At 46.3% G+C, this 26,669-nt stretch overlaps 1 protein-coding gene across 2 annotated transcripts in view; it reads left to right on the top strand.

The window, feature by feature from the left end:
• Positions 1-26,669, top strand: part of BMPER (BMP binding endothelial regulator) — a 246,117-nt gene that overhangs the window by 217,057 nt on the left and 2,391 nt on the right. For both annotated transcript variants that reach the window (XM_047763268.1, XM_047763267.1), the window contains exon 14: positions 15,764-15,894. In XM_047763268.1, the coding sequence (XP_047619224.1) occupies positions 15,764-15,894 (131 nt within the window). The remainder of the gene's footprint in view (positions 1-15,763; positions 15,895-26,669) is intronic.

The following is a 26,669-nucleotide window of genomic DNA, read 5'->3' as shown; positions in this document are numbered from 1 at the left end:
CACTGGAACACATCAGTAGGGATGCTCAAGTCTGTCTATAGCCTTGGTGTTAACTTTGTCTCGTAAAGAATCACATTTTGTTTACTGGACAATAAGGAAAACTCTTGGCTGAACTCCTGACTTCCCTCTCGAACATCTGTTAAACAATTTTACTGATGCTGTGGTTGAGCTGGCTTGCAGTGGCTCTCTAGAGCCAATTGTTAGAATCTCTTCCTAATTCTTGTCCCTTGTTCATTCATCAGTGATGTCATGTTGGTAGCCTGAAAGCAGCTTCAGTGGGAGAATTTACACCAGAGAAATTGGCATATGCTACAAATCAGGGATGCTCTCTCTTCTTCCCAAGCCCCCAAGAGCCAATTGCTAAACATTTATCACCACATCACAGTCTGGATGTTCCTCCAGAAACTCAGCATATGTAAATATAAACCTCTTGTCTCTCCTTCTTCCCACTGTCACCCCCTCCTCCTATATTCCTCTTATTTGTTGATAGACTTTAAACCCAGGCTCAGGTCTCCAGATGCAGCTTTGATCTTTTCTTTTACTTTTTTGCCCCAACATGAAATCCTTTTAAAGACTCTGCAGATTATACTCTTATCTCATGTGCTTTATGTTGCCTCTCAATTCCTATTGGCACTGCCCCAGATCAGTCTCTGGTTGAGTCATCAGCAATAGCTACTTAATCTCCCATTTATTCCCCATTTCAACCTCCTCAGCCCACCTAACACACTATTATCCACTTGCTTTCCTGAGGTATGCTTCGTATTCTATCACTTTTATGCTCATTTATCAGTGACTCCCCTGGTTTCCAAATTCAGCTTATGTTTTGGCTTAGCACAGAAAGAAGTCTGTTTTATGAGCACAGCCTACCTTTCCAGTTGAAGGTTGATTTCCTATAGCTTCTCTTCTTCTTGATGCAGCTTCTCTTCTTCTTGATGCTCAGCAGTCCCCAAATACTTTTTCTTTTTTCCTTTTCTTTTTTTTTGCAGGGCGGGGTGGGGGGGGGTGGGGGTGGGGGAGCACACCTGCAGCATATGAAGTTCCCAGGCTAGGGGTCAAATTGGAGCCATAGCTGCTGGCCTGTGCCACAGCCACAGCCATGCAGGATCTGAGCCATGTCTGCAACCTACAACACAGCTCATAGCAACACTGGATCCTTAACCCACTGAATGAGGCCAGGGATCAAACCCGCAACCTTGTGGTTCCTAGTCACGTTCGTTAACCACTGAGCCACGATGGGAACTCCAGCCCAAATACTTTTTCAAACAAAAATGTTATTTCAAAAATATGAGTTTTCTAAAAAGCTCTTTCTTCTGCTTTTCTTGGGTCAACTTTACTCTTTCTTTTAAGATATAATTCAAGGGATGTCTCTTCCTCGAGATCATTTATAATTTCTTCTCACTCCCTATCGTCCATGCCAAAATAATCTCTCTCACCATTCTACTTCCTTCCTAATACTGTACTGCTTTTTATAGCACTCATAATTTTCCTCCTTCCAGTACAGTTTATTTTAGCACATTGTGTAGTTTGGAGTAGAAACCCCATCTTTTTCATCTTCGCCCCTAACTTGGGAGTAAGCACAATGCCCTGTTCAGTAGAGATTTGTCGAAAGAATAAATAAAAGGGAAAGAAGGTTTTTACTTAGACATTCTTTAGCTAGTAGGTGTAAAAGGATATAAAAGCATAGGAAGTAAAAAATGATAGAATAGGAATACTTCGGGAAGCCCACCCCCCAAAGTAGCCTGTAAATGGAACATTTTTATTTTTTGTAATGGAGTTGAAGAAGATAGACTAACACTGGAAGAGAATAGAATAATTCCATGGTGTAATGGAAGGCAAAATCTGAACGAGTGGGTGGAAGTTATAGGACACATTTTCACTTAATATATAAGAAAACTTCCTGAGGAATAGAAGCCTTAATTGTCTGTCACAGGAAGGAGATTCCTAAAAAGCTACTGAGCTCTCATCGCAGACAGGATGCAGATGTAGGGCCATCTGTCAGGGATGTTATAAAAGGAATTCCTGCAGGGAATAGATGTTTGCTGAGTTTTTAAGACTCTTGATTCTATGATTCTGTGACTCTTTATGAGTCATCCATCCTATTGGTAGGATTTTTGAGCCCTCATTGTCTTAAACCAAGATGAGTTTCCGCAGTGGTTGTTATTAAGATTTTTACTGTATAGTTGGGAGCATTAAAATATTCAGGAAGAAAGCATCTAGAAAAGCTCTGTCCCACCCCTCAGAACATGGTTCTACATTTCATTTCCTCTGATTTGAGGGAAAATGTCCCATCACTACTTTTAGAACATAAAGTTTTAAATTAAGATCTAGAAGACCTGCCATATTATCTCTTTCTCCAGGGAAGCTAAAGGCACATTTCACCAGCTCTAAATTTCTGCCTGGTTAAAAATTTGGCTTCGTTTTATTCCGATTTATTTCTGATAGGTCCCCAAGAGCATGGCCTGAGTGTGAGCAGAATGGTCACTGTCCGAGGCAGTACTCCTGCCCCATGTCTGGAGTACTTCTTCACCTGGAGACACTGTTTGCGAAGTTCACTCATTCTGTCCCCTTCTTTGCTAGGTAATTGCATTGGGTCATTGGTCTTCATCCACCTGCTGAGCTAGAAGATAAACTTGGTTACCCCCTCCACTGTGCCTTCTATAAATATATGGGCTTTTCCCAGGAATTTTTTTTTCAGGAATTCACTGGCAGCTGTAAGTGAAGCAAAGGACAATCTTTCTCCTGCATTTTTGACCCCATTCTCACCTGTTCTCTTCATGACATTATTCTCCCAATTACCTTTTTCATATCTTTAACTTCAACATCTTTTTTTTCTTTTCTTTCTTTTTTTTTTGGTCATGCCTGTGGCATATAGAAGTTTCTGTGCAGGAATCGAATCTGAGCCACAGCTGCAACCCACACCACAGCTGTGGCGATGCCAGATCCTTAACCCACTCTGCCAGGCCAGGGATTGAACCCACGCTGCATCCAAGACAGTGCCGGATCCCTAACCTGCTGTTCCACAGTGGGAACTGCTCACTTCAACATCCTCTCTTGAACTTCTTTCTCCCTGGTGCAAAACAAGTTCAAGTTGCCTTGATCCTAACACACACAAACACACACACACAGGCATGTGTGCTACACTTGGCTTCCCTTCAAACTGTTGCCTCATCTCTCTTCTTCCCTTCCCTGCCAACCCACAGAAAGAATGGTCTTCCCTCAATGCCTCACATATTTCCACCTTCAGTATATGTCAGGGTGATTTCTGTCCTCCTCATCCCCAAGAAACTATTCCTGCAAAGGCCATCACTCATCTCCTAGTTGTCTAATCAGTGGCTAGTTTCGCATCTTCTTCCTCTTGGCCGTGGGTAATAATTTAAATACACAGAAGGCTCACTCCTCCCTGAAACGCTCTTAGGCCATTTAGCCATCTGCTTCTCATTGTCATCTTAGCAATCATTTTATCTGGACTTGACTGTAAAACATCGATAAATGACTCATTCAGAAAAAATAGATTTTGAACATCTGCTCTTGGCCAGGCACCACACCAAGGCAGTGAGCAGAACCCGCCAGCCCTGGGGCATCATGAGGTGGATAGAGGGCTGGAAGACGGCGACCAGGGCCCCTCAAGAACACTGCGAGAAGGTTTAGTAGCAGAAGCCTTCCCCGAGAAGCTTTTGGCCTGCATGTTGAAGGAAGGGTAGGGTTTAACCAGGAGATGGGCAGCAGGAAGAACATGCCCGTGGAAGGGACGACATGCACTAGATTAGGCAGTGTGTTCTCAGGGCGAGGGTACGGACCCAGCATTGCCACTTACTCATGTTAAAAATGTCTCATGTTAAAAAACAAAACAACACAAAAAACCCAACTGCCTGACGTCTTTGGGTCTTAGTTTTCTCTTCCATGAAAAAGTTTGCAGTCAAAATTGTACGTTGCTCCTATTTGCAGCTGTCGCATTGCATCTCTGGGGCTTGGGCAGGGTGCTGTCCCCGCAGAGGGCGGGAAGCTGGCGAGGAGGTGGTGGGCTTCAGTGTCGACGATTTGGTTTTGGGGAATGTCAGGTCCCTGAACCTCTTTCCTGTGACTTGAGAGGGGCCACCTGCCGTCTGGCACGGATGGGGGTGAACTGGGTCTCTCAGGAAGGACACTTGTCCTTGCGGGCCTAGTGGCCGGCCTGCTCCCCCTGCAGCCAAGCAGTAGAAAAAGGCTTTCCTTGCGCAGGGACTGGATGTGAACGCTGATTGATGGTGGAGGCTGGGCGGTGGTGGACGCTTGATAAAAGGCACCCAGCATCTGAAAAAGTTCACCACCGGCCCGCATCCTCCAGGGGCGGCCGCCACTGCCGCTCTTTTATTAGCGCACGTAGTGGAGGGTTTGTGGGGCTTGGCAGCCTTCCAGGGCCTAATGTGAAAAAGGCCTCTGGAAGCATCGGCCCCTTTGAAGCGGCTGGGCTGGTGGCAGCTGCTGCGTGTGGCTGGGCTGTGGCCTCCAGATGCTGGATGCCTTCTCTTTCAGGGGGTTTCCTCAGTGCCCTTACAAGAAGCCCTCCGATAGCTGCCCTCTGGGGGGCAGGAGCGACCTGCCCCCAGCGCCCCCGGCCCTCCAGAGTGAGGGAGAAGAGAAAACACGCCGTGTCCCCCACACTCCTCACTCTGAATGTCAGCTGGGCTGGGACGGGCGCCCACGGTGTCTGCCTTGGCCACCTCTCAGCCTCATTTCTGGGGGTGGATGAATTTCTCTCCTCCTTTGGGATGGTGGTGGTGGGAGTGGGAGAGTCTGTTTCCTCCCTTACTCTTCATGAGACTCCTATGAGAGAGCACTCAAGGAAAACCGGCAGAGCCAGGACTGTACCCAAGTGACCCAGCTGGGGTTCTCACCCAGGACTGGTGACTCCACAGTGCTCTTTGCCTCTGTTCTGCAGGAACACCTGTGTGGGCACACTGTCCTTCCCCCCACCCCTCCCCCGCCCAGAGCTGAGCAGGGGGCCCTGGCAGCTTGATTTAAGGGGCCTCCATCTCCAGTGCTGTCCTGCAGGTAGAGGAGCCCAGACCTCCTTAACCCGTGCCGCGTGTCCCTAGCTGCCTAACCCAGTCTTGCCTTGTCCATCTCCCAAGCCGTGAAAGTCCCAAATTTAAGGCAGGGCTGCTTTGCACACAGCAGACACTCAACTAGAGGTTGAATTAAGTTTCATAGATGATGAGGATCTGTCTGTCTGTGTTGGGAAAGAAATAGGATGAGACAGGCTCAACCAAGAGGTGATACTGAGATTTTTCTGGGTAAAGAGCCCCTTCTCTCCCGTTCATAGAGGGTCTTTCACCTCGTCTTAGTCCCTATTTAGACACATCTCCTGGAATCCTGGCACTATAGGGACCTGCTTTTTTTTTTTTTTTTTTTTTTGTTACTAAGGAAGAGCCAGGAGCATGGATGAATATTGGCAGTACGCTGGCATCTTCGTCCTCTGATTGTATAGCTGCCTCCTATGTGGTAGATAGGTCTGGTACCCTCTTGTTCTTGAGATTTTTTTTGGTGAAAACAAAAATATGTGAAGTGAGACGCAGTGCACAGGGAAAATGACATGTGTAAAGAATGGGAAATTCTAGGCTGTGACCACCGTGCTCCACCTGCCTGCCCCGCAGCATGGTGTGTCTCTTCCCCCTCCTAGGCAGGCACCCCACGTGGGCTCTCATGATTATACAGGGATTTAGTCCACCAACCAGCCCTGTCATTGTTTTACAGTGAGCATGACAGTGATGGATTGAACGTGTTTAAGAGCAGAGTGATTGACGTTCAGACACATAGCCATTTTTATGTTCTCTTTTATCAGCCAGCCTTCCCCCCACCCCCGCCCCCAAAATGAAGGGTAGGACGCAAATGCGGGAATAAGAATTAGGGTTACTTGACACTCTCACTCTTGGCCACTAGAGGGGGGCGGTGACCAGGCTTCCTCGCTCCCAGCCGCCCGTGAGACACCTTTGCCCGAACTGAGTTCTCGCTTGATGAGCGACGGCTCCTCAGCTTTCCCCTCCGTGGAGCCCGTGTTTTATCCTCAGGCGGAGGTAGCTCATTTTTCCCAAGAGGTCTTTCTAACCATGTTAGTGGATAGAGTCTTTGGCCCCGTTATAGTTGTAGCCCCTGAGCAGGGGCGAAGAGCAGAAGGGTGCACACACCTTCCTAAACCCCAAGACGCAAGAAAAATTAACCACAGGACTAGGAATCATAGTTCCCATATATTATCTAATATATGGCTTTATCAAGGGAGGAAATATTTTTTATTCTAGACAGGCGTGATGGTTGTTTGGTCTCTGCTCAAACAAGTGTGAGGGACTCCTGCTAAAATTGGCCTCTATGGAAAATCATAAACATCGTGACTCTTACACGGAGATCTCTGTGCCGCCTCTTATTCCACTAAAAGAAGCCCTGGCTTTAGAAGGGTGTCTGCGGCAGATGCCCATTTCTGGAACTCCTGTGCCACACTAGCTTCTGCGTGTAGGCGGTGCCATTTACCTCTGGGGGAATGGTAATGAGAATTAAAGCCATCAGTGGTTTTCAGTATCTGGAGAACCTAAAATAAGTGCCAGTGCAGGGTTTCTAGGTTTTAAATGGGACGCGTGTACAGGACAGGAGCGGAGTCCAGGCCATCAAAGAAGGGGTTCTTTGTGAATAATTATCAAAATGGTTTGGTAGGTTTTTGCCCTGTTACTTTGGTAGTTAGATTTTTATCCTTGTCAAGGCAGGAAGAGAGCAGTTACAGAGGGACGGACCTGGAAAGCAGGAAGATGACAACACACGGGGCTGAGGGAGGAGCTCAGGAAGGTAATGGCAGAGTCGGCAGGGCACCAGCACACTGATGATGCTGTGTGGCTCCTGGCGTCACTCCTAAGAGTTAGGATTAGGAGCATTTTAAGCCCTAGAAGAAATCAATGTCTTAACAGTGGACCTCAGGAGTTCCCTTCGTAGCTCAGCAATTAATGACCCCGACTAGTATCCATGAGGATGCAGGTTCAATCCCTGGCCTCACTCAATGGGTTGGGGATCCGGCGTTGCCATGAGCTGTGGTGGTCACAGACGTGACTTGGATCCCATGTTGCTGTGGCTGTGGTGTAAACTGACAGCTACAGCTCTGATTGGACCCCTAGCCTGGGAACCTCTGTATGTTGCGGTGCAGCCCTTAAAAAAAAAAAGGGGGGGGGGCAGTGGACCTGCAAAGCTGTTCTGTGAGGAAACGGGGTCTTCAAGGCTCTGTGACTGTCTATCAGGAACTTTTTCATTTTGATTTGGTTTTCAGTGTTGGAGGTTGGATCACATGACTAGCAAATCTAAGATCTGGTGACTTAGAAACTCCGGGCTTTGACTGGGGCGCCTCCCTTTGCCTGAAATTTCCTTCTCCTTGTTCTCTAACCAAACACAGTTCCACGGATCCTTCAAGAACCAGTTCCTGTGTCTCTCCTACTCTGTGAAGCCTCTGGACACCCGCGCCCGCCCGCCCCCATGGACTTAGTTCTCAGTGTCCCACCGCACTAGCTTCCTGGCCATAATAGCCTTTGTATCATTTAGAGTTTGGATTTTAGTATGTGTGCAATTTCCCCTTCTAGGCGGGGTCCATCTCTGTGTATCTCTGTGCCTCCCTTAGAGTCTGGAACAAACAGGGCTCCATGAATTCATTCTTCACACTAAGGAGTGGGCTAAAGGGCTAACGTGTGTGTGTGTGTTGCTGGTGGTGGTGGTGGGTGGAGGTCTTTGGTGAAGCTGCAGTTAAATTCAGGATCCATAACTAGAGAACAGCTGGCCTCGCAGATTCTCCTGCCCTACTTGTCACATCGAGCTCATGAAAGGCACAAACTCACCCAGAAATGCCTGGCCTCGCTGTGCTGTCCTGGCAACTCCAGGCTGCCTAGAACTACTATTTAAGCCACTCTTTGATAGCAGATATCCTCACCAGATATTCTTGTGGTGCCAGGAAGGTTCTGGAGGGAGCTGTGGGGACTCCCTCCTGGCTGGCTCTGCAGGCTGGCCTCTCGTTAACAACTCCATAGAGCACCCTCGTGTTTCACATTATTGAATCGTTGAGCCCTGATCTGTAGGTCAGAGTGCTGTGTTTTGTAGAAGTATAAGCGTGCAACAACAACAAAAAAACAAAGAAACAAAAAACTGGTGTTCCTGTCATGGTGCAGTAGTTAACAAATCTGAATGAGGTTGTGGGTTTGGTCCCTGCCCTTGCTCAGTGGGTTAAGGATCCAGCATTGCCGTGAGCTGTGGTGTAGGTCGGAGACTCGGCTCGGATCCCGCGTTGCTGTGGCTCTGGCGTAGGCCGGGGGCTACGGCTCCAATTCGACCCCTAGCCTGGGAACCTCCATATGCCGCGGGAGCAGCCCAAAGAAATAGCAAAAAGACATAATAAATAAGTAAATAAATAAAAGGGTGTCCATGTGGTATTGAGGGGAACAGAGGTAGTAGCCACTACTGAGTTATGTCTGGAATGATTTTCTTAGACATAATGTGACATGGCTACTCCCTCTTAACAGTGGCTGCTCATTCTCATTCCTTCCATGTAAGTCACGTTAGGGGGGGTCAGGGCAGAGTTTCAAAGGTTAAAATGTATGTGAATTTTGAGATGGTCCCTTGGTAGCTAAACATACTCTGTTCACCAGCCCAGGGCTCCAGCTCCTGTAGCCCTTCCCATCCCCCTTTCTCATTGATTCCCAGGCATTAACAAGCCTGAGATGCCCTTCTCTTGCTTCAGTGAACTTTCCTGAAACACAGAGCAGGGAAAGCCCCAGGACCCCAGGCTGGTTTTCTAGTCATCTTCCTGTCTCCTCCTAGCAATTACTCCAGACTGAACGACATGGCCCCAGCCAGAGACCCTTCCTGGTGGCAGAGGGGAAGCCCAAGCTCTGGCCAGCTCCCAGCCAGCTGGTCCCTCCAGGCTTGCCCCTCTGTTCTCCCAGAAGCAGCATGGAAGGCTCCCGGTGGTTCATATATCTGCCCTTCAGTCCTGGGTCTGGGTCGCACAGTCATGAGTACTTGCTTTTCTCTGGCAGGATGACCCTCGTGCCAGAAAAAGCAGAGGGAAAATCACACGGCATGCTGTTGCTAGGAAGCGGAGAGGTGTTTGATGTTTTGATTTTAGCAGGATTGGAGGCTTGCCTTTTTAATAACACGAAGAGCTGCTATAGGTCGTTCTTACCATGTTGAATATATGCTTTTCTGCAAATATGTCCCGAACACAGGATTCTCTCATCAAATCCTTTTTTCCACCGTTCATTAAATTATGAAAAAGAAATCCTCTGGGATACAGGAGTGCAGGAAGTTCAGAACAAAAATGCCAGAGGAAAGGTTTTTGTAGAAGCAGCTTAGTTCCGAGGTGGCTGTGGCCGGGAGCCCCCACGCCATGGCCATGTCAGGCAGGGGCCAGCGAGGGGGCCAGAGGAGGGTCTCGATGCCCTTCGGAGACTGATGTGCAACTGTCTGGCCCTGTGGAGCTGCACGAGGGCTATCAGGCCATTCTCATCCACTCGGAATGCTTGCCAGGTTCAAGGCACAGTGCCTGGCTGGCTGGGTAAGATGTAATCCTTTCCCTGAAACAGGGAAGGAGGTGATTAGGATTCAGAGGGTCTGCGCAGGAATAAAGGTGTGCAGGGGACAAGACCCAGTAGGAAGAGGATACTTTTCTTGGGCCGCTCAGGGAGCACCACGGAGGAATGAGAACTGAGTCTTAAAGGAGAGGCATCCGATGTTTCCAGTGGGAAATTCAAGGAGGCACAGTCAAGGCAGGAATAACAAGACAGAAGGGAGCCTGGGGTTAATGAGACTTTCCCTCTGACTGGATTGAAAAATGAGTGTGTGGGGGGGCAGCTAGATCACTAGGGACGTTGAATTTGAGGCCAGGAAATTTGAACTTTCTCTGTAGATGCCCAGTAAGATAGCAGCAGTGAGCTTGATTCCTTTGTTGTCTTTTTATAGCCACACCTGTGGCATATGGGGTTCCCAGGCAAGGGGTTGAATCAGAGCTGCAGCTGCCGGCCTACATCACAGCCACAGCAATGTGGGATCTGAGCCATGTCTGCAACCTACACTACAGCTCATGGCCATGCCAGATCCTTAACCCACTGAGTGATGCCAAGGATGGAACCCACATCCTCATACATATTAGTCAGGTCCATTACCATTACCGCTGAGACGCAACGGGAACTCAGTAAACTTTAATCACAGTTAACTTACATTTCCATTTAAATAGCTCCTTGTGGGCCAGCGGCTATAGTCTTTGAACTTTGTAGGAGACATTGATTGTAACCGGGTGGAGGGAAAAAATGAGGAAGACTCCCCTGCAGATCAGTTGTGTTAAGTTGTATTTCCACCAGGGAGGGAATGGACCACAGGTGGGTTCTGATACACACACTCTACTGGGTTTTGTGGCTTCCACAGGGTCTTACTGAAACAGAGCCCACTTACATAAAAGATTTAGAGAAGGGAGGCAGTTGGTGTGTGACGTAACACTGGCCAGCACAGCGCCAACCCTTCAGGACCCTGCCGTAGCTCTTGGCATCATCTCTCTTCTATATCGCTGCACCGCGCAGCTGTGCAAAACCAATGGAGCAAGAGTCCAGCCTGCTCCCCTCTGCTGTTAAGAAAGATGCCAGAAGCACGGGGGATACATCAGAAAAGCATTTCTAGATACATTAATTAAAAGCTCCTGTGGGGAGTTCCCACCATGGCTTAGTGGTTAACAAACCCAACCAGCATCCATGAGGACGCCAGTTCGATCCCTGGCCTCACTCATTGGGTTAAGGATCTGGCATTGCTGTGAACTGCGGTGTAGGCCACAGACGTGGGTCGGATCCTGCGTGGCTGTGGCTGTAGTGTAGGCCGGCAGCTACAGCTCCAATTAGACCCCTAGCATGGGAACCTCCATATGCCGAGGGTGCGGTCCTAAAAAGACAGAAAAGAAAAAAAAAAAAGGCTCCTTCCTTTAAAGTATACTTTAAAGGGATTGCCCAGGCGGTGCTCTTTGCCTGCCGAGCATTTCTGGAAGAGCTCAATTGCAGCACAGTCTGTGTTGTCCCACAGCAATGGGCAGCTGTGTTTCCTGACCAAGAACGCAGCATCAAACAGAATGTAGCTGACAGAATAATGCCAGGAAAGCAGAGAAACCAAAGCCATAAATCTCAGTAACTGCTAAGAGTGATAACATTCTGCTACTTATTCTGTAAAATGAATATACATGTAGCGTATTCGTGCATACTGACTAAGGAAAGGACAGTCATCTTCCATTAGCATATAAAAATTCAACTCCACTGTGTCATACATTCGATTTTTCCTTGGGCTGAATTATTAAGTGTGATAAACACAAAGTGAGTATTTGAATAGCAGTCGTTTTGCCCCTCCCTGAAATGTGAAGGGCATTTGAGGATGCTTTTATATTCTTTTCATAAATTCCTTTGTAACCAGCAGAAGCATGCACAGTTATTCCGTTACCCATTCCATCTGTCTGGTTGTCAAGTTTACAGCATCAGTAGATCAATGAGGTGAGAATCCGAGGATAACACAGAGGGAATCAAATCACAGCCTATGTCAGGAGGGTTCCAACACACAGATTGGAACGATTTAGCTGGAGAAATAGTTGATAACTAAGATCTGCAAATTGAAACTAATTTTTTCCTATTCTTTATTCTTTATCTTCTCACTCTAGTTCCTAGATTTGAATTTAAATGTTACTATGGGAGTTCCCATTGTGGCTCAGTGGTTAAGGAGCCTGACTAGTATCCACAAGGATGCAGGTTTGATCCCTGGCCTCACTCAGTGGGTTAAGGATCTGGCGTTGTTGTGAGCTGTGGTGTGGGTCACAGACGAGGCTCGGATCTGGTGTTGCTGTGGCTCTGGTGTAGGCCGGCAGCTATGATCTCTGATTTGACCCCCTAGCCTGGGATCCTCCATATGCCGCAGGTGCGGCCAAATAAAAAATAAAATAAATGGTACTATGACTTACGTTATTCTTTTTCTTGTTTAAAAAATATACTGTTTATCATTTTAGAAAAGTGATGTGTATTCATTGTAGAAAACATGGAGGAAAAGAAAGAGAGTCAGCATTTAGTCACTCAGAGTTGACTGGTGTGAACATTAGGGCATATCTGTTTTCAGTTATTATTATTTTTGTGTGTGTGTGTTTTGTCTTTTTAGGTCCGCACCCGCGGCGTAGGGAGGTTCCCAGGCTAGGGGTCTAATCAGAGCTGTAGCTGCTGGCCTACACCACAGCAACACCAGATCCAAGCTGTGTCTGCGACCTACACTGCAGCTCACGGCAACACCAGATCCTTAACCCACTGCGTGAGGCCAGGGATCAAACCCACAACCTCATGGTTCCCAGTCAGATTTGTTTCCACTGCGCCACGACGGGAACACCCCAGTTTTCAGTTATTTTTGTTTTCTGTGTATAACCACACAAGTTTTTCTCTTTTGCAATGAATTCCTCCTGACTCTTTCCTCGTGTTTTAAAATGTATTTCCTAAACATCATTGTAATGTCTGTAGAATGTTTCATGGTTGAGGTCACTACACGTATTTAAGTAGGCCCCTAGTGTCAGGAATTTAGGTTGTTTCTTTTTCATTTTCCTTTTCTTTTCTTCCTTTTCATGGTGATGAAAACCCTATACATCAAGTCTTTGTCCAAATGCATTCCTAGTTCCTTAGGTGTGGAATTTCCCTGTCAAAGGATACAGCTATGTATACGCATCGTCAAATTGCTCTCCAGAAGGGCCGTCGGATGTTATTATGAATATGGGTGTTGAGATTAGAACGACCTGAGTTACAGTCCGGGTTTTGCAGTTCCACACCTGTCATCAGCCGTGTGACCCTGGGCAAGGTGTTATCATCTCCAAGCTTCTGATTCTCCAGCTGCTAAGTGGGCTAGTCACAGGACCTGCCGCATATCTGGTTCTGTGTAGAATAAATGTGATAATTCATGTAAAAGCTGAGCGGAGCAACATGCTCAACATATGGGCTCACAGTTTTACACTTTTGCCAGCAGAGTAGGGACCTTGTATTTCTCCACTCTCTCACAAACCCTGGGCACAACTTTGTGTAAAAATCAACTTGACAAGTGAAAAAAGACATAGTTTTAACTTCTGTGACAAAACACATCTTTCAAGCCTTTAAAAATATGTGGTATATTTCAAGTCAGGGGCTGACTTTGACAAACATTTCTCCCTCAGATGTTGTTTCTCCTGAGTGCCAAGTAATAGAAGCTCAAATCTCCCTTAGTGTTGAAGTGTAGATACAGCGTTGATTGTTTCTGAGGGCCCAGAGCAGTCGGTTGCTGGGGTGGAGTATGTGTACGTAGCAATTATTAAAAATGCGCTTGCACCATTTTTGCTCAGCATTCTCTATGAAGTGAACTTAGCTGTCCCTAATTTGGTGTAAATTGTATAAACGGCTTCAAAGGACAATCGGTAGAAATAAAGAGAAAAGAAGGAACACATTCACCAAAAATACCTTCACACAAACAAATTAAATTTTGTTTGTGGACTGTCCACACCGTTTTACAGAATCACCTTCGTCCTTCTTTCAAACCAGAGGACGCAGCTCCTCCTGTTGAGGTCTTTTTCACATAAGTGCCATCGTTCTCCCTGGCCCGCAAGGTGCCATCCCACCCATGTCATGGCAGTGGGAGCTGTGAACAACCACAAGAGACCCAAACCTCTGGGCCAGGAAAGAGGATGAGTGACAGGTGGCTTAGAGGCCCCAAGCAGTCAAAAATGTTGCTCTGTCGCCTGAGCATGAATGTGGCAGGTGTGGTTAGTCTGAAATGACAACCGAAACAACAAAGGAAACGCTGTTGAGGAAGGTTCATGCTCAGACATTGAGAGGCTGTTTTAAGGATAGGCTTTATTTGGCTTTTCTTGGAAGCTGGGAGGCTCCACATGAATGTAAAGACACGACATGTGTGTCTGATATTGGAAAGGTTTTCTGTAATACAGGCGGAGAGGGTATTAAGAAATACAGCCGTGATTATTACAGAGAGAAGAGAGAGCCGTTTTTCTATCTTGATTATTATATCTTAGGTGTCAGGCATCAAACGGTCTCTCCTTGGATGAAATGGAAGAGCTCTTGACGTTTCTGATCTGTTTCTCTTTTGTTCCAGTTTATTTCTCATTTCCCAAGGCTGTGCCCTTGAGTGTTGAAATGTAATAACTTTGAGGGTACGCGGGGAGTCTACTGATCCTTTCACATCGTTTCTGCCATTTAATTCTTGGTTAGAGCAGGCAGTGCCCCGGCTTCTCCGCAGAGCTTGCTGGCCACTCTCTGTAGTCAAGTGTCTGCATGTGTTCCCCAGCCAAGAGGAAGTGCTCACATATTAGCATTGGGTGACCATGTCCTGATCACGTCAAGATCCTGAATATTATTTTTTGGCTTTCAGCCTTGAGTTAGATTCGATAAGGAAGACATTTTGCTGAACAGGGTATTAAAAACAATAAGGGTATTCTGGTTTTATTAATCTTGGGCATCTTGCATAAAATGTTAAGTCAGAAATGTCAGGCAGTAAACTTGCTGGTGGTGTCAAGGAGGCATAATTTAATTTACTCTTTTGTCACTTATTAATGTGACCTTGGGCTTATCTATTCATTTGTAAGATGACCTTTGCATTTATAAAACAGGGACTGTGCCAAGTCCCACTTAGCGCTCGGGGACAGACTGCATGTGAAAGCCCTCTGTAAACTGGACTATCATCTACCAATGTAAGGTTGTTATAATTATGTCTTCCAGGTCAGCGTACTTGAAGATTTATTAGTTTGTGTTTTAAACATATTTTCGTTCTCTTTATGTCCAAACCCATCATTTCCATATTTAAACTTAAGTGACAGAGACTTTGACTCAGTCCCCTGTATCTTTCCATCTAATTAGGGACCCAAAAGTCTTGCTCTATTTGGAATTTGTCACTGCATGTTCTAAAGACTGAGATTCTAAGATATTTCAAAAATAAATCCTAATTGTGTGTCTTCAGAAAGCCAGGAGAGTTTGTGGTTTCATCTAGTTGGTCATCTATTTGAGTTATATTGCAGTAGAACCTGTTATTCATATGTCAGAGCTACTCGCACAATGACAGCACCGTTCATAGGGCTATATTCTAAGAGTTGCCTTCCCAATGTGGTATCCAATAGGTGTATGTGATTATTTACATCTAAGTTAGTTAAAATTAAGTCAGATCAAAAAATTCAGTTCTTGGAATTCCTGCTGTGGCGCAGTGGCTTAGGAGTCTGACTGCAGCAGCTCGGGTTGCTATGCAGGTGCGGATTCAATCCCCAGCCTGGTGCATTGAGGTAAAGGATCTGGTGTTGCTGCAGCTGTGGCATAGGTTGCAGCTGTAGCCTGGATTCAATCCCTGGCCCTTCCATGTGCCTTGGGGCGGGAGTGGGGAGCAATAAAAAAACTGGGTTCTTCGGTCACGCTGTATATGTTCCAAGCGCTCAGTAGCCAGATACAGCTAATGGCTACTACTTTGGACAGTGGAGATAACAGAATATTTCCATCATTATGGAAGGTTCTCTTGGACAGTCCTGATCGAGAAGAGAGTGAACCTAATATCACATTATTCAGAGGTATCCAGTAAGGTCTAACACAGAATTTTTATATAATTTTAGGTTTCCAATCTGAAATAGCAAGTTTCAATGTCCAGTCAAGTTTTGACATTCACTCACCCACCACTCCTCTTCTAAGAGCTGCACTTGATAGTTTGATATTTTTGAATGTTCACTTCTTTCCGTTGGGTCCCTTAGGTCCTGCGTGACAGACATGTGTGAATGTCCAGTTCATAAAAACTGTTACTGCGAGTCATTCCTGGCCTATACCCGGGCCTGCCAGAGGGAAGGCATCAGCGTGCACTGGGAGCCTCAGCAGACCTGTGCAGGTGAGACGTTCCCGGCGGATCCACACATCAGAAACTCACTCCAGTGCCCAAGGTAGCCCTAGGAGTGACTTGGTGATGTGAACAGTCACATGCTCCCTTGGCCAAAGGGACATCTTATCAGTGGTCCGACTGGATTTCAACTTGATAAAACACAGGCGCTTCCCACTGGGCAGGATAGAGAGCACTTAAGAGCCACACTTTGCGACAGGCACATTTGAACAATTTCAGGATTTCCACTGTTGCAAAATCCTCCTAAGCTCAACCCCCAGCTGGATGTGCTTTGCACTTGGACATCGCAGCTGTGGCTTAGATTCCATGGGGAGCAAAGGAGATTCAGGACAATCACAGTCATTTAAGGTCTTCAGGATAAGTGTGATTTTTTTTGGAAAGAGAGGTTGTTATACAAACCCTAGAAGAATGTTCTTCTCCCTCAGAGAGACAGATTTCTATAATAGTTCTTATAGCTCTTTGATCTCAGGCAAGTTAATTAGTTTAGTTGGTATCTATAAAATGGACTTTTGTGTTCATCCAAGAAATATTTCCTACAAAGTGGCTAAGGACCAGGCACCAAAGCACTGTGGGGACTTCAGCGACTATAAGAGATGAGATAAGCTCCCTGTCATTGAGGTGCTGGCAGCCCAATGGGAGAATCAGGCAAAAATAGCAACTCTACAGTAAATACTTGCTAAATGTGATGAAGGAAGGAAGCAAAGAGAGCAGAGCAAGAGAAAACAAACAGTTGGCTACTTTGATGGTGAATAGGGGAGGCTTCTCTGTGGAGGTGATAGTCCAGCCAAGCATTGAAGGACGGAGGGGGGTTAGGACAGGAGCTCTATGCAGAAGAAACATATGTGGTAGCCATAAGGCGGGAGTAAGACAGCACGATCTCAACCTGGAAGGGAGTCCGTGCCTCGAGCATGGTGGGCAAGGGAAAGAGGGGCACAATACGAGAGAGGAGTTGAAGCCAGAGTTGGATCATGCAGGACTTTGCAGGTCTTAGCTTTTATTCCAAGAAGGATGGAGGCTACTGATGGGCTTTAAGCAAGCCTCTTTCTGCTTCCCAGTGGTCACCCTGTGTAGAGGCTACTGTGTGGAGATTACATTGAATGGGGCGAGATCGAAGGCAGGAGGCTGTTGCAGTAGATGGGGTGAAACAAATGCTGGTGTCTTGGATTAAGATGGAGGGAGTGTACGGAGGAAGAAGAGGAGAGATGCTAGATATCTGCTCTGCAGAGTTAGACGCCTCATGATGTGTCAGTGAAACATCTAGAGGAGGGCTCAGCTTAGAGAAGATACTCGGTTGATGTAACTGCTGCTCTCATTTAGACTTGAAGGTTTGATGACTGAAGGTTATGTACTTCAAGGCTTGGCAAATATTTTTCTGTAAAGGACCACATTTGCCTAGAATGAAGAGACTGGGGTTGCAGCATTCTACACTCATCCTAAAAACCTTAGCCCTGATGTTGGGAGAGGTAGTTCCCAGCACTGCTAACTCGAGAGGGTCTACCTTGGCAGAGGGCAGGAGCTGTCATCTGGTTGGAAGAGAGCTCAAGAAGGATTGCCTTGAGTCTGTATTTTCAGTGCATGGAGATCGTGTTCACCGAGATCATAGGTCTCCATCTGGCTGGACACTGGACCCGCTCTAGGAGCTTAAAAAATAAACCAGAAAACTATGCCTGGGCCCCGTGCCCGGATACCTGCTTTCATTGGCTTTGGGTATCATTTGAAACCTCTACTGCGATTCTGACCTGCAGGCAGAGTTGAAACCACTGAGCTAATTTGTATGCTTATTTGAGTGGCTTTGTGGGAATGGGGTGATGAGTGTTCAGGGGTTACTAAAGCTTCCTCCAGCCACTGCTTGACTCAGTGACTAATCTGTGTCCTTAAAAAGTAAAGTTCCCTTATGTCCTTGTGACTTCCCTTTGGGATTTGCTTTCTCCTCTGCAAGCCCAAGTCCATCTTTATACCGGAGTTCACTTCCAGGGCAAGAATGCCTCTCTATCGATGCTGCCCTTCCCAGAGGAGTATTGATTTGGTAAAAATAACTCATATTAAGGTGTGGCTGAGGCTCCTGAAACGTGAGACTAAATGGCTTACCTCCCACCTAACGCATCAGCGTGGGATAGTGTAGGAAGGCAGGGTTTTGGAAAACTGGGTCCTTGCAGCATGCCTTAACTATGCCCGCCCCCTTCTCTCTATTTTGAGTCCTCCTTTCCTTGAATCTACCAGAAAGTGAATAAAATATATGAACTCAAGCCCTAGCCCTTCGTGTCGGTGTGATGCCGGGCTCAGCGGAACTTTGTTTTATTAGCTGTGGTGCTATGATGAGGATTGCGTCAGATACAGAATATATGAGGCCCCCCTTCCTGGCACAGAGCTATATTCAACACCAGTTCAGTGCACCCAATGCATTTGAGGACTACACTTTTCCCCCCAGGATCCTGATTTCAGGGACTGAGTCTCAGCAGCTAAAATTACTCTCCTAATGGAAAAGGAATACAGCTTCTGAGAGGTTCCATTTGCCACTTAAAATTAGTGGAGCCATCGAAGTGAAGTGTAGCTCTGTCAGTGATTGGTTGCAGGGACCTTTTATACACACACATGCACACACACACACACACTCTCTGAACCTCCACAGACTGACAGCTGGTATTTACAGAGAGATGCAGCATCTCTCAGTAGATTCATGTTCGATTCATCTGGAATATTGAAGACTGTAAGAATATTCTTGTTTTTAGCTCTCAGATCCTATGACTTAAAACAGCACTTAAGGCCACTTAATAGAGAGAAGAGAAATTTTCCAGAGTAAAAAGCTTGAAAGTTGAACAAAGAAAAAGCCAGCCAGGCAAGAAACAATGAATGAACAAGTGACATCTCCAAGGTTAGGCTGGATTTTAGCACTATCGTGGCTACCAACACAAAGTATACGCCCGCCGGCTTTGGCAAGAAGGATTAATGAAACTCCACGTTAGTATGGAATTACCAAATACAATACAATGTGCGGAGAGCTATTGTGAAGGTCTATGAAAGTTTGATGATGACTATTTATATTAATATGTACTATTTTCTAAGCGGCTCCTTTGCCCCAAGGACTCTACTAGCATTTCGTATTACATTTTCTTATTTAATCCCCACTATAATCTATATGGTAACATTCTATTACCCACATTTTACTGTGAAGGACATTAAGGCTTAGAATATTTAAGTAATTTGCTAAAAGTCACAGAGCTAGAAAGAAAGCTAGAAATCAAACCTAGGTCGATTTGCCTTAGAGCCCTTGTTCTTAATTATTATGAGAACACACGTACGCAAGTGCTCTGTAGAAAAATATATTTAAATATGGGTATATATTTCTTTGTAGATTTATCTAAGTAGCAACTAATTTATCGAGATATTTGTTATGTAGGACAAATACTAGAAATGAAATAGAAACAATTCACTTGGTCCTTATCATCGATGCTTGTTACTTGGTACCTTCTGACTCTGGAATTTTGCTATGATCTTGTTCCCACATCTCTTTTTTAAATGATTACTTATTTATTTATTTTTTCCCATCATAGCTAGTTTACAGTGTTCTGTCAATTTTCTACTGTACAGCAAGGTGACCCAGTCACACTGTTCCTGCATCTTACTTTGCCATCCTTAGCCGATTTTCTGCCACCCTCCCAATTGGTGACCCTACTAATTGCCACTACACATTCAGGAATACGTTTTATAAGTGGGAAGAATGCTGGGATATTCAAAGTGGTGTGTGTATCTGCAACACATCTGCTCATCTGCTGGGTTCTGGGAGCAGTTTGCTCCTTGTTTGACTCTACAAACTCCAGGTGATTCTAGCCCCTTCTCTGCAGCAGCTCTGCTCTACTTATACACACGGAGCTTTTCCTTGGCTGACTTGGGTCTCCTATAAAGGCTTCAAGATAAAGGCAGCACTGTGACCTTCAGCACCCAGTAGGGGGGCATGGGGACCACTGAGCTCCAGAGGGCACTGATCTGCGGGTACTGAATGTATTGATAAAGCCCACACTCAGCGCCTTTATGGGGTACCACATAAAGTCACACAGAATGCCACTCAAACACATTACAGAGTAGCCACTTTTGGGACCCCTTGAGAATAAATACTTGTAAACCTTAACTACTGGGGTAGTTTCCTGTATTTTTTTTTTAATATTCAATCAAATGAATCCTTTTCAAATGAATATGTGCAAATCAAATCACATTTATGTTGTAAAAAAGTATTGTTTGTCTGTTATAAGTCTGAAAAAAAAAAAAAATGGATTCACCAAAGGGTAAAACAGGGTCCAAGTGAGGATTAACTTTCTAGGATCGTCTAAGAGCTGTGCCCGTTGCAAACAAAAGCAGTCGCCCTCCCCGCACCTTCTGGAGACTTGGTCACTGTACGTAAGCCTGCATTTCTGCCCACTTGCTTCTCAGGGGATGGTCTCTCTGAAGTTCCCCACCCCGGAGCCTAGCCCTGCCCTCACTCAACTCCCCCAGCGATCTCAAGGAGGAAATAAAGCATAAGGAAATTCTGACCTGTGCTCGGTGGGAGAACAAACAGCAGACGCAGCTCCTGATTTACGTTTTCTTGCGTGGCTGTAAGAATTTCCCAGGACTCGAATTAGTGGTTAATAGATGCAAACTATTGCTTTTGGAATGAATAAGCAATGTGATCCTGCTGTATAGCACTGGGAACTATAGTCACTTATGATGGAGCATAATAATGTGAGAAAAAGAATGTATATATGTATGTGTGACTGGGTCACCTTGCTGTACAGTAGGACACTGACAGAACACTGTAAACCAGCTGTAATGGAAAAAAATAAAAATAATTATTAAAAAAAAAAAGAATTTCCCAGGACTGCCATGCAACACTGCCGTGCAATAATGAGGGCGGACTGCTTTGGTTTGCAGCTGGCCCAGCTTTTGGATGATCCTAGAGACCTGGGCCCAGGGGCCCCGCTGAGAGGCAGGGAGTCAAGAGAACATGAAAACATGAGCGGACAGCGTTCTTGCGGAGGCCCAGATGACGATGATGGAGAGACGTTTGCCAAATTAAAAAAGATTAAGAGAAAAAATAATAAAAGTTGTGCCGGTTGGGTGGCAGATTTAATCATGTCATCCCCCAGCTAAAACACTTTCAAGGCTCCTCCTCACTAAAGCTTACAGCCCTGCCCACTTCGGTGCCTTTGTCTCTGCCCACTCTGCCTCTCGAACGTGAGCTCCCTTCCTCAACAAGCCTGGGCTCCTTCCTTTTCTGATTGGGCCATGGATGCTTGTTGTTGCTGTCACCTCCATCCTGCCTTTGCTCCCAGCTGCTCTCTGCACATGGGAAACTCTTCCTGCCATGCTTGGTCTGACAGTGATTGCTCACCTTTTAAGACCTTGGTGGGTCTCTAGGGTCTTCCTGGGTCCCTACCCCAGGAAGGTTGAGTTGAGGGCTCTCTCTTCCTCCTCCCACTGTACTTGTTCCCACTGTCTAATATGCACATCTTGCACTTAATTAGAATGTTCGTATATCATCTGTTTGGTTGTGACCCCAGGCTCCTGTAGCTGGAGGTCAGAAATAATGTCTGATTTGCATTTGATTCCCTGGCCTAAGAGAATGCCCACTACATGGTAGATACTCAGTTAATGTCTATCGATTTAATTTGAATCGAATGGAGAGGGTGAAAAAATAACTTCTTTTTTTCCTAGTAGTTCTCCATTTTTTGTGTTCTGCTTTCTACCCCTAGGAGGTAAGGGAAGTATCAGCGTTCGGTAGTCAAAGGTAAGATGTCACAGAGGTGCTGTGGAAGATTAAGTGGCAGAGTTGGAAGGAAGATTTGAGAGGTCAGAGAGAGGAAGAGACGTGGGAGAGTGCACGTCTACAGGAGAAGGAGGGAAAAGGAAAGAACAGGTCTGGGAAAGAGGAAATTCAGTTGCGTTTTCATGCTAGATGGGATCTTTGCAAGATCTGAAGGGGAGCAAAGCATCTGGAGGGAAGAGTAAGTTGAAGGAGGCATTCTGGAAGCAGCAGCGTGGAAAATGAACTCAAGCCAGCCAGATGTAATCCACATTGGGAACTAGGATGATGGATAGAACGTCATTAAGACTAAATCATCATCCAACAGGCACAAGCATTTATTAAGCTGCTCCTCTGTGCTTGGCCCTGGGCCAGAGCTTTGGGCCTTGGAAGAGGAAGACTCTGCCCTCAGGAGCCCCAGCCTCTGAGGTTGATGCTGTTCAAGCAGGGGTGCTTGTTTTAAGGACCCCTGGAGCCTTTAAATTCTACAGCTACCCAAGACACAGAGCAAGAGTCCTTGGGGAAGGGGCTAAGGAATATATATCTTTTCAAAGATCTTCAGGAGACTCTTGTGAGCATCTTTGATTAAGGGCTACAGCTGCACTGTAATTGGGGGATTAAAACAAATAACTGCAACGTGAACTGTGCTGTGGGATGCAGAGGAGGGAAGTGTATCCTGGGGAGATCCAGGAAGCTACTTGAAGGAAGTGACATTTTGGAATTAAGATTTGGAAAATGCTTAGTTTGGAAAGAACATCCGAAGTGATGATAATTGACTTCAGAGCTCTTTGTTTTTTGTTTCGTCTTGTTTTGGGTGGGGCTTTTTAGAGTCACCCTCAGGGCACATGGAGGTTCCCAGGCCAGGGGTCCAATTGGAGTTGTGGCCACCGGCTATGCCAGAGCCACCGGCTATGCCAGAGCCACAGCAACGCAGGATCCGAGCCACGTCTGTGACCTACACCACAGCTCACGGCAACGCTGGATCCTTAACCCACTGAGCGAAGCCAGGGATCGAACCCACATCCTCATGGATGCTAGTCAGCTTTGTCAACCGCTTATCCATGACAAGAGCTCCTACTTCAGAGTTCTTTGACTGGAAATTAGAGATAATACTGTAGTGACTGATGAAGAGAGAGGGGAAGGTAGGGGGAGAGGGAAGGGAAAGATTGAAGAGAAGACGATATCGGGAAGACTCATGGAGGACATTTGAATATTTAGTGCCAGGGTAGGCAAAGAAGCCCTAGAGAGAGATGTTTGCAAGAAGTTAGCAAAAGAACCTAGAGATTACAGTGTCATAAAATGGACCAAAAGACCAAATATTTTGTGGCGTGATCAGAGAAGAACGGGGCCTGCGGGGATGTCCGTGGCCATGGCCACGGCCACAATGGAAAATGTTGGCGGCCACTGCTTGGGTAAAGGGGTAGGTGGGGAAGACAGGCCACCATTGGTCATTCATGACACTCAAACTGGATAAAATGACTGTAAACTTCTCTATGAAGCTCAGAGGTAAGAAGTCAGATTTTAGGGAATATTTTTTGTTAGAGATTAGTGTTGATCTGAAAATGTTTCCACTATGTGGAGGGTGGAGCCAAGAGAGCAGGAGATTACTGTGCAGGAAGGACACATGGTGGAGCAAGTTCCCGGAGGAGACAGGTCAGAAAGCAGAAATGGCAAGTTAAGGATGGGTGCCAGTGTGGAGCAGGGGCAGGAGGGAGGTGGGCTAAGGGTGCTGGTGCAGATGCCTTAAATCATCACCAAGCGAGTGCCCTGGGACTGGGGGAGCACTCCCGTGGGGTTTTAGGTGGAGGAAGATGGGAAATTGTGCTCCTACTGTGCACCTACTTCCACTCTGGAAATATTAGCTGGCCTCTCCTTTGCTGGAACGCTGAGAGTCACTGCAGCAACTGAGCGTGACTGTGAGAGCAGTTTATAGGACCAATTCTCAAACCTGGCTGCACCATCCAATCAACCATACTGAGAGGTGGTTTTTGGTTTTTGTTGTTTTTTGTGTGTGGGGGGGGGTTGTTTTTTTAAATTACTGATAACCTGGTTCCACCTTCAGAGGTTCTAATTTAATTGGTCTGGGGAGAGGTCCAGGCAACAGGGAGCTCTCTGTGGATCCTCATTTCCAGGTCTGAACATCATTGATCCATAAAAATAGACGGATGCACAGATACAGTTACTTGTGTGAATACAATATTCAGCTAGGATGTTTCCAAGTGGAAAGGCATGTACAGTATAGGGGGTATTCTATTAGTCACTGAAAAGAGAAAGAAAAAAAAAAGAACTTGACAGGGGTCCATGAGAAGTCGAGAGCTATCAGAAAAGCGGAAGTCGAGGGCTGTAGAGGATGAGTTATGCTGACCCACCCACTCACTCTCCACATCTATGCCGTTGATTCCACGGCAGCCCTGAGTCCCTTCTACATGTTAAACCTACTACTTCTGAAAATCAAGGCCCAAAACGGCATTTCCCTCAAAGAGCTCAGATTTAGTTGGAGAAAGAGAGAACAAGGAAGCCGATGATTATAATTTCCTCTTTTAAGTGCAGGGCTAGAGGTGGGCACAGGTGCTCTGAATATATGGTCCAGGGACATCTTACCCAGACAAGAGAGGCAAGAGGAAAGGTTGGGAAGTGATTCCAGAAGGCAGAAAGATGAGATGAATGGTGGTGACACTCACCAAGCTTGATCATGACACCAGGTCAAGGCAGAGGGTGGGTCTTCAGGACTGGCTTGGCGACCGGAAGTTCCTGGTAGCCTAAGGAAAAGAAGGAAATTATGAAAAGCCAAAACGACCTCTTAGGTACACGGTGGGGGTAACGTTAGAGAAAGTAGCCTTAAAAAAGCAGTAATTACTTACGTTCCCTCTGTATCAGTTAGGACCCAGGAAGGAAACAAGCAGCACAATCAAATTACTCATTTGAGGTACGTTTCATAGATGAACTGCTTTGAACAGGCTAAGTAGGAGGTAGGGAAATGACAAGGGCACGTCCAGTGCCCTGGAACTGAACTGTTTTGACTCACCATATAAGTGACACCAAATGGATTTCCTCTCACGCCATCCAATTTTCCAACACCCTGGAGACCACATGGGTGTGCTCAAATTCAATTCAGTTTTGTCACTACCTGCCCAGGGTTAGCATCAGACTCCACAGGCTTAAGGGCTCAGTCCCACAGGATGCCCTCACTTCGGATCAAGAATTGAGGCCCTGGGTTACCCTCACTTCTGTCCAATTGAGACAGAGTCGGAGCAGAGAGGTGTTCTCACAAACCCCCTTCCCCTTCAGGCTTATTGGTTTGCAGGGATGGCTCACAGAAGTCTGGAAAACACCTTACTTGTACTTCTGCTGATTGATTATAAAGGATACTTACGAAGAGCCAGATGAAGCAGCACAGAGCGTAAGGTCCAGGAGGGTCCCCAAGCACAGGGGCTTCTGTCCTGGTGGAGTGAGGACACCACTGTCCCAGACCTCAGTGTGTCTGCAGGTTCCACAGCTTTGTGAACCTTGTTATGTTAGTCATTTAGGGGCTTGTGGAAGTTTCCCTTTGGGGGCGTGATTGATTTAATCACTGGCTGGCGGTGCTTAACTCAATATCCTGTTCCTTTTCCCATCCTTAGGGGATGGGGCTGAAAATTCGAACCCTCTAATCATGGGGTCTTTCTGGCGACTAGCCCCTATCCTGAAGCTATCTAGGGACCCTGGCCACCAGTCCTTATCAGTATACAAAAGACACTCATCACTCTGGAGATTTCTAAGTTTTCTAGGAGCTGTGTGCTAGGAATTGGAGACAAATATTAAATACTTATTTTTATTATATCACTCCTTGGCTCATAACAGAGTGGCTGTTATCACCTCTGTGCTTAAAGTGGCAGGGGAAGGGTTGGCTCTGAACTTGCGGACAGAGAGAGCCCTGTGGAGAAGGCTGCTACCTAGGAGCAGTGGTCTTTGAGGGTGTAGCAGCCCACAGTGACCCCAGAAGGAGACTGCTAAGGGAACAGGACCTGGACCTCACTCTTCTCCTTCGCTCCAGTCTCCTGCTGGTGTTCACCATTCACCAGGGAGCCCACTGAGGTCATTCCTAGAGGTCAACACAGAGCAGAGCACAGGATGCAGAGCAGGATAAAGGAAGGAAGAGGGTGGATCTGGAGGGGGCACATGGAAAATGTCCATTGCCCCCTGTGTTGTGATTAGGTCTGTTTTGTAACTTATTCATTGACTGAGCAAGCATTTAGGACTGGCTGCCACACCTAATGCCTTCTAGGTCCCAGAAAATGTGCTAGTGGTAGAGGTGTAATGGTCAACTCTGTAGATGAAAACTCTGCCCTCAGGGAGCTGACAGTCTGGTGCTGAAGACAGGAAATAAACATGGTCACAATGGTAGTGATACGTGAAAGAAGAAAAACACAGGGAAAAACGTGGAGAATGTGGGGATACTACTTTCAGTAGGAAGTTACATTTGAGAAGACACCTCAGAAAAGTGAGAGAGTGAACCAGGCATAGAAATCAGTAAGATTACATGTGATGGGGTTTTTTGTTTGGTTAGTTTTTTAGGGTTTTTTGTTTGTTTTTTACCTTTTAGGGCCGCACCTGCAGCATATGGCTAGGGGTTGAATCGGAGCTCATGGATACTAGTCGTTACAGCTGAGCCATAGCAAGGACTCCATATTTTTCTTTTTTCTTTTTTTTTTGGCTTTTGTCTTTTTAGGGCATCTGTGGCACATGGAGATTCCCAGCCTAGGGATCCAATCAGAGCTGTAGCCGCCGGCCTACGCCAGACATAGCAACACCAGATCCAAGCCACGTCTGCAACCTACACCACAGCTCACGGCAACGCCGGATCCTTAACCCACTGGGCGAGGCCAGGGATTGAACCTGCAACCTCATGGGTCCTAGTCGGATTAATTTCCACTGTGCTGCAACGGGAACTCCTTTTTTTTTTTTTCTTTTTGCATATTTTTCAATTTTACATTTACGTGACCTCACCAGG

Source organism: Phacochoerus africanus, chromosome 16 (genome assembly GCF_016906955.1).
Source record: "Phacochoerus africanus isolate WHEZ1 chromosome 16, ROS_Pafr_v1, whole genome shotgun sequence".
NCBI classification, from domain to species: Eukaryota; Metazoa; Chordata; class Mammalia; order Artiodactyla; family Suidae; genus Phacochoerus; species Phacochoerus africanus.
Note: the sequence above shows the minus strand (reverse complement) of the source record. Positions and strands in the feature narration are given on the sequence as shown.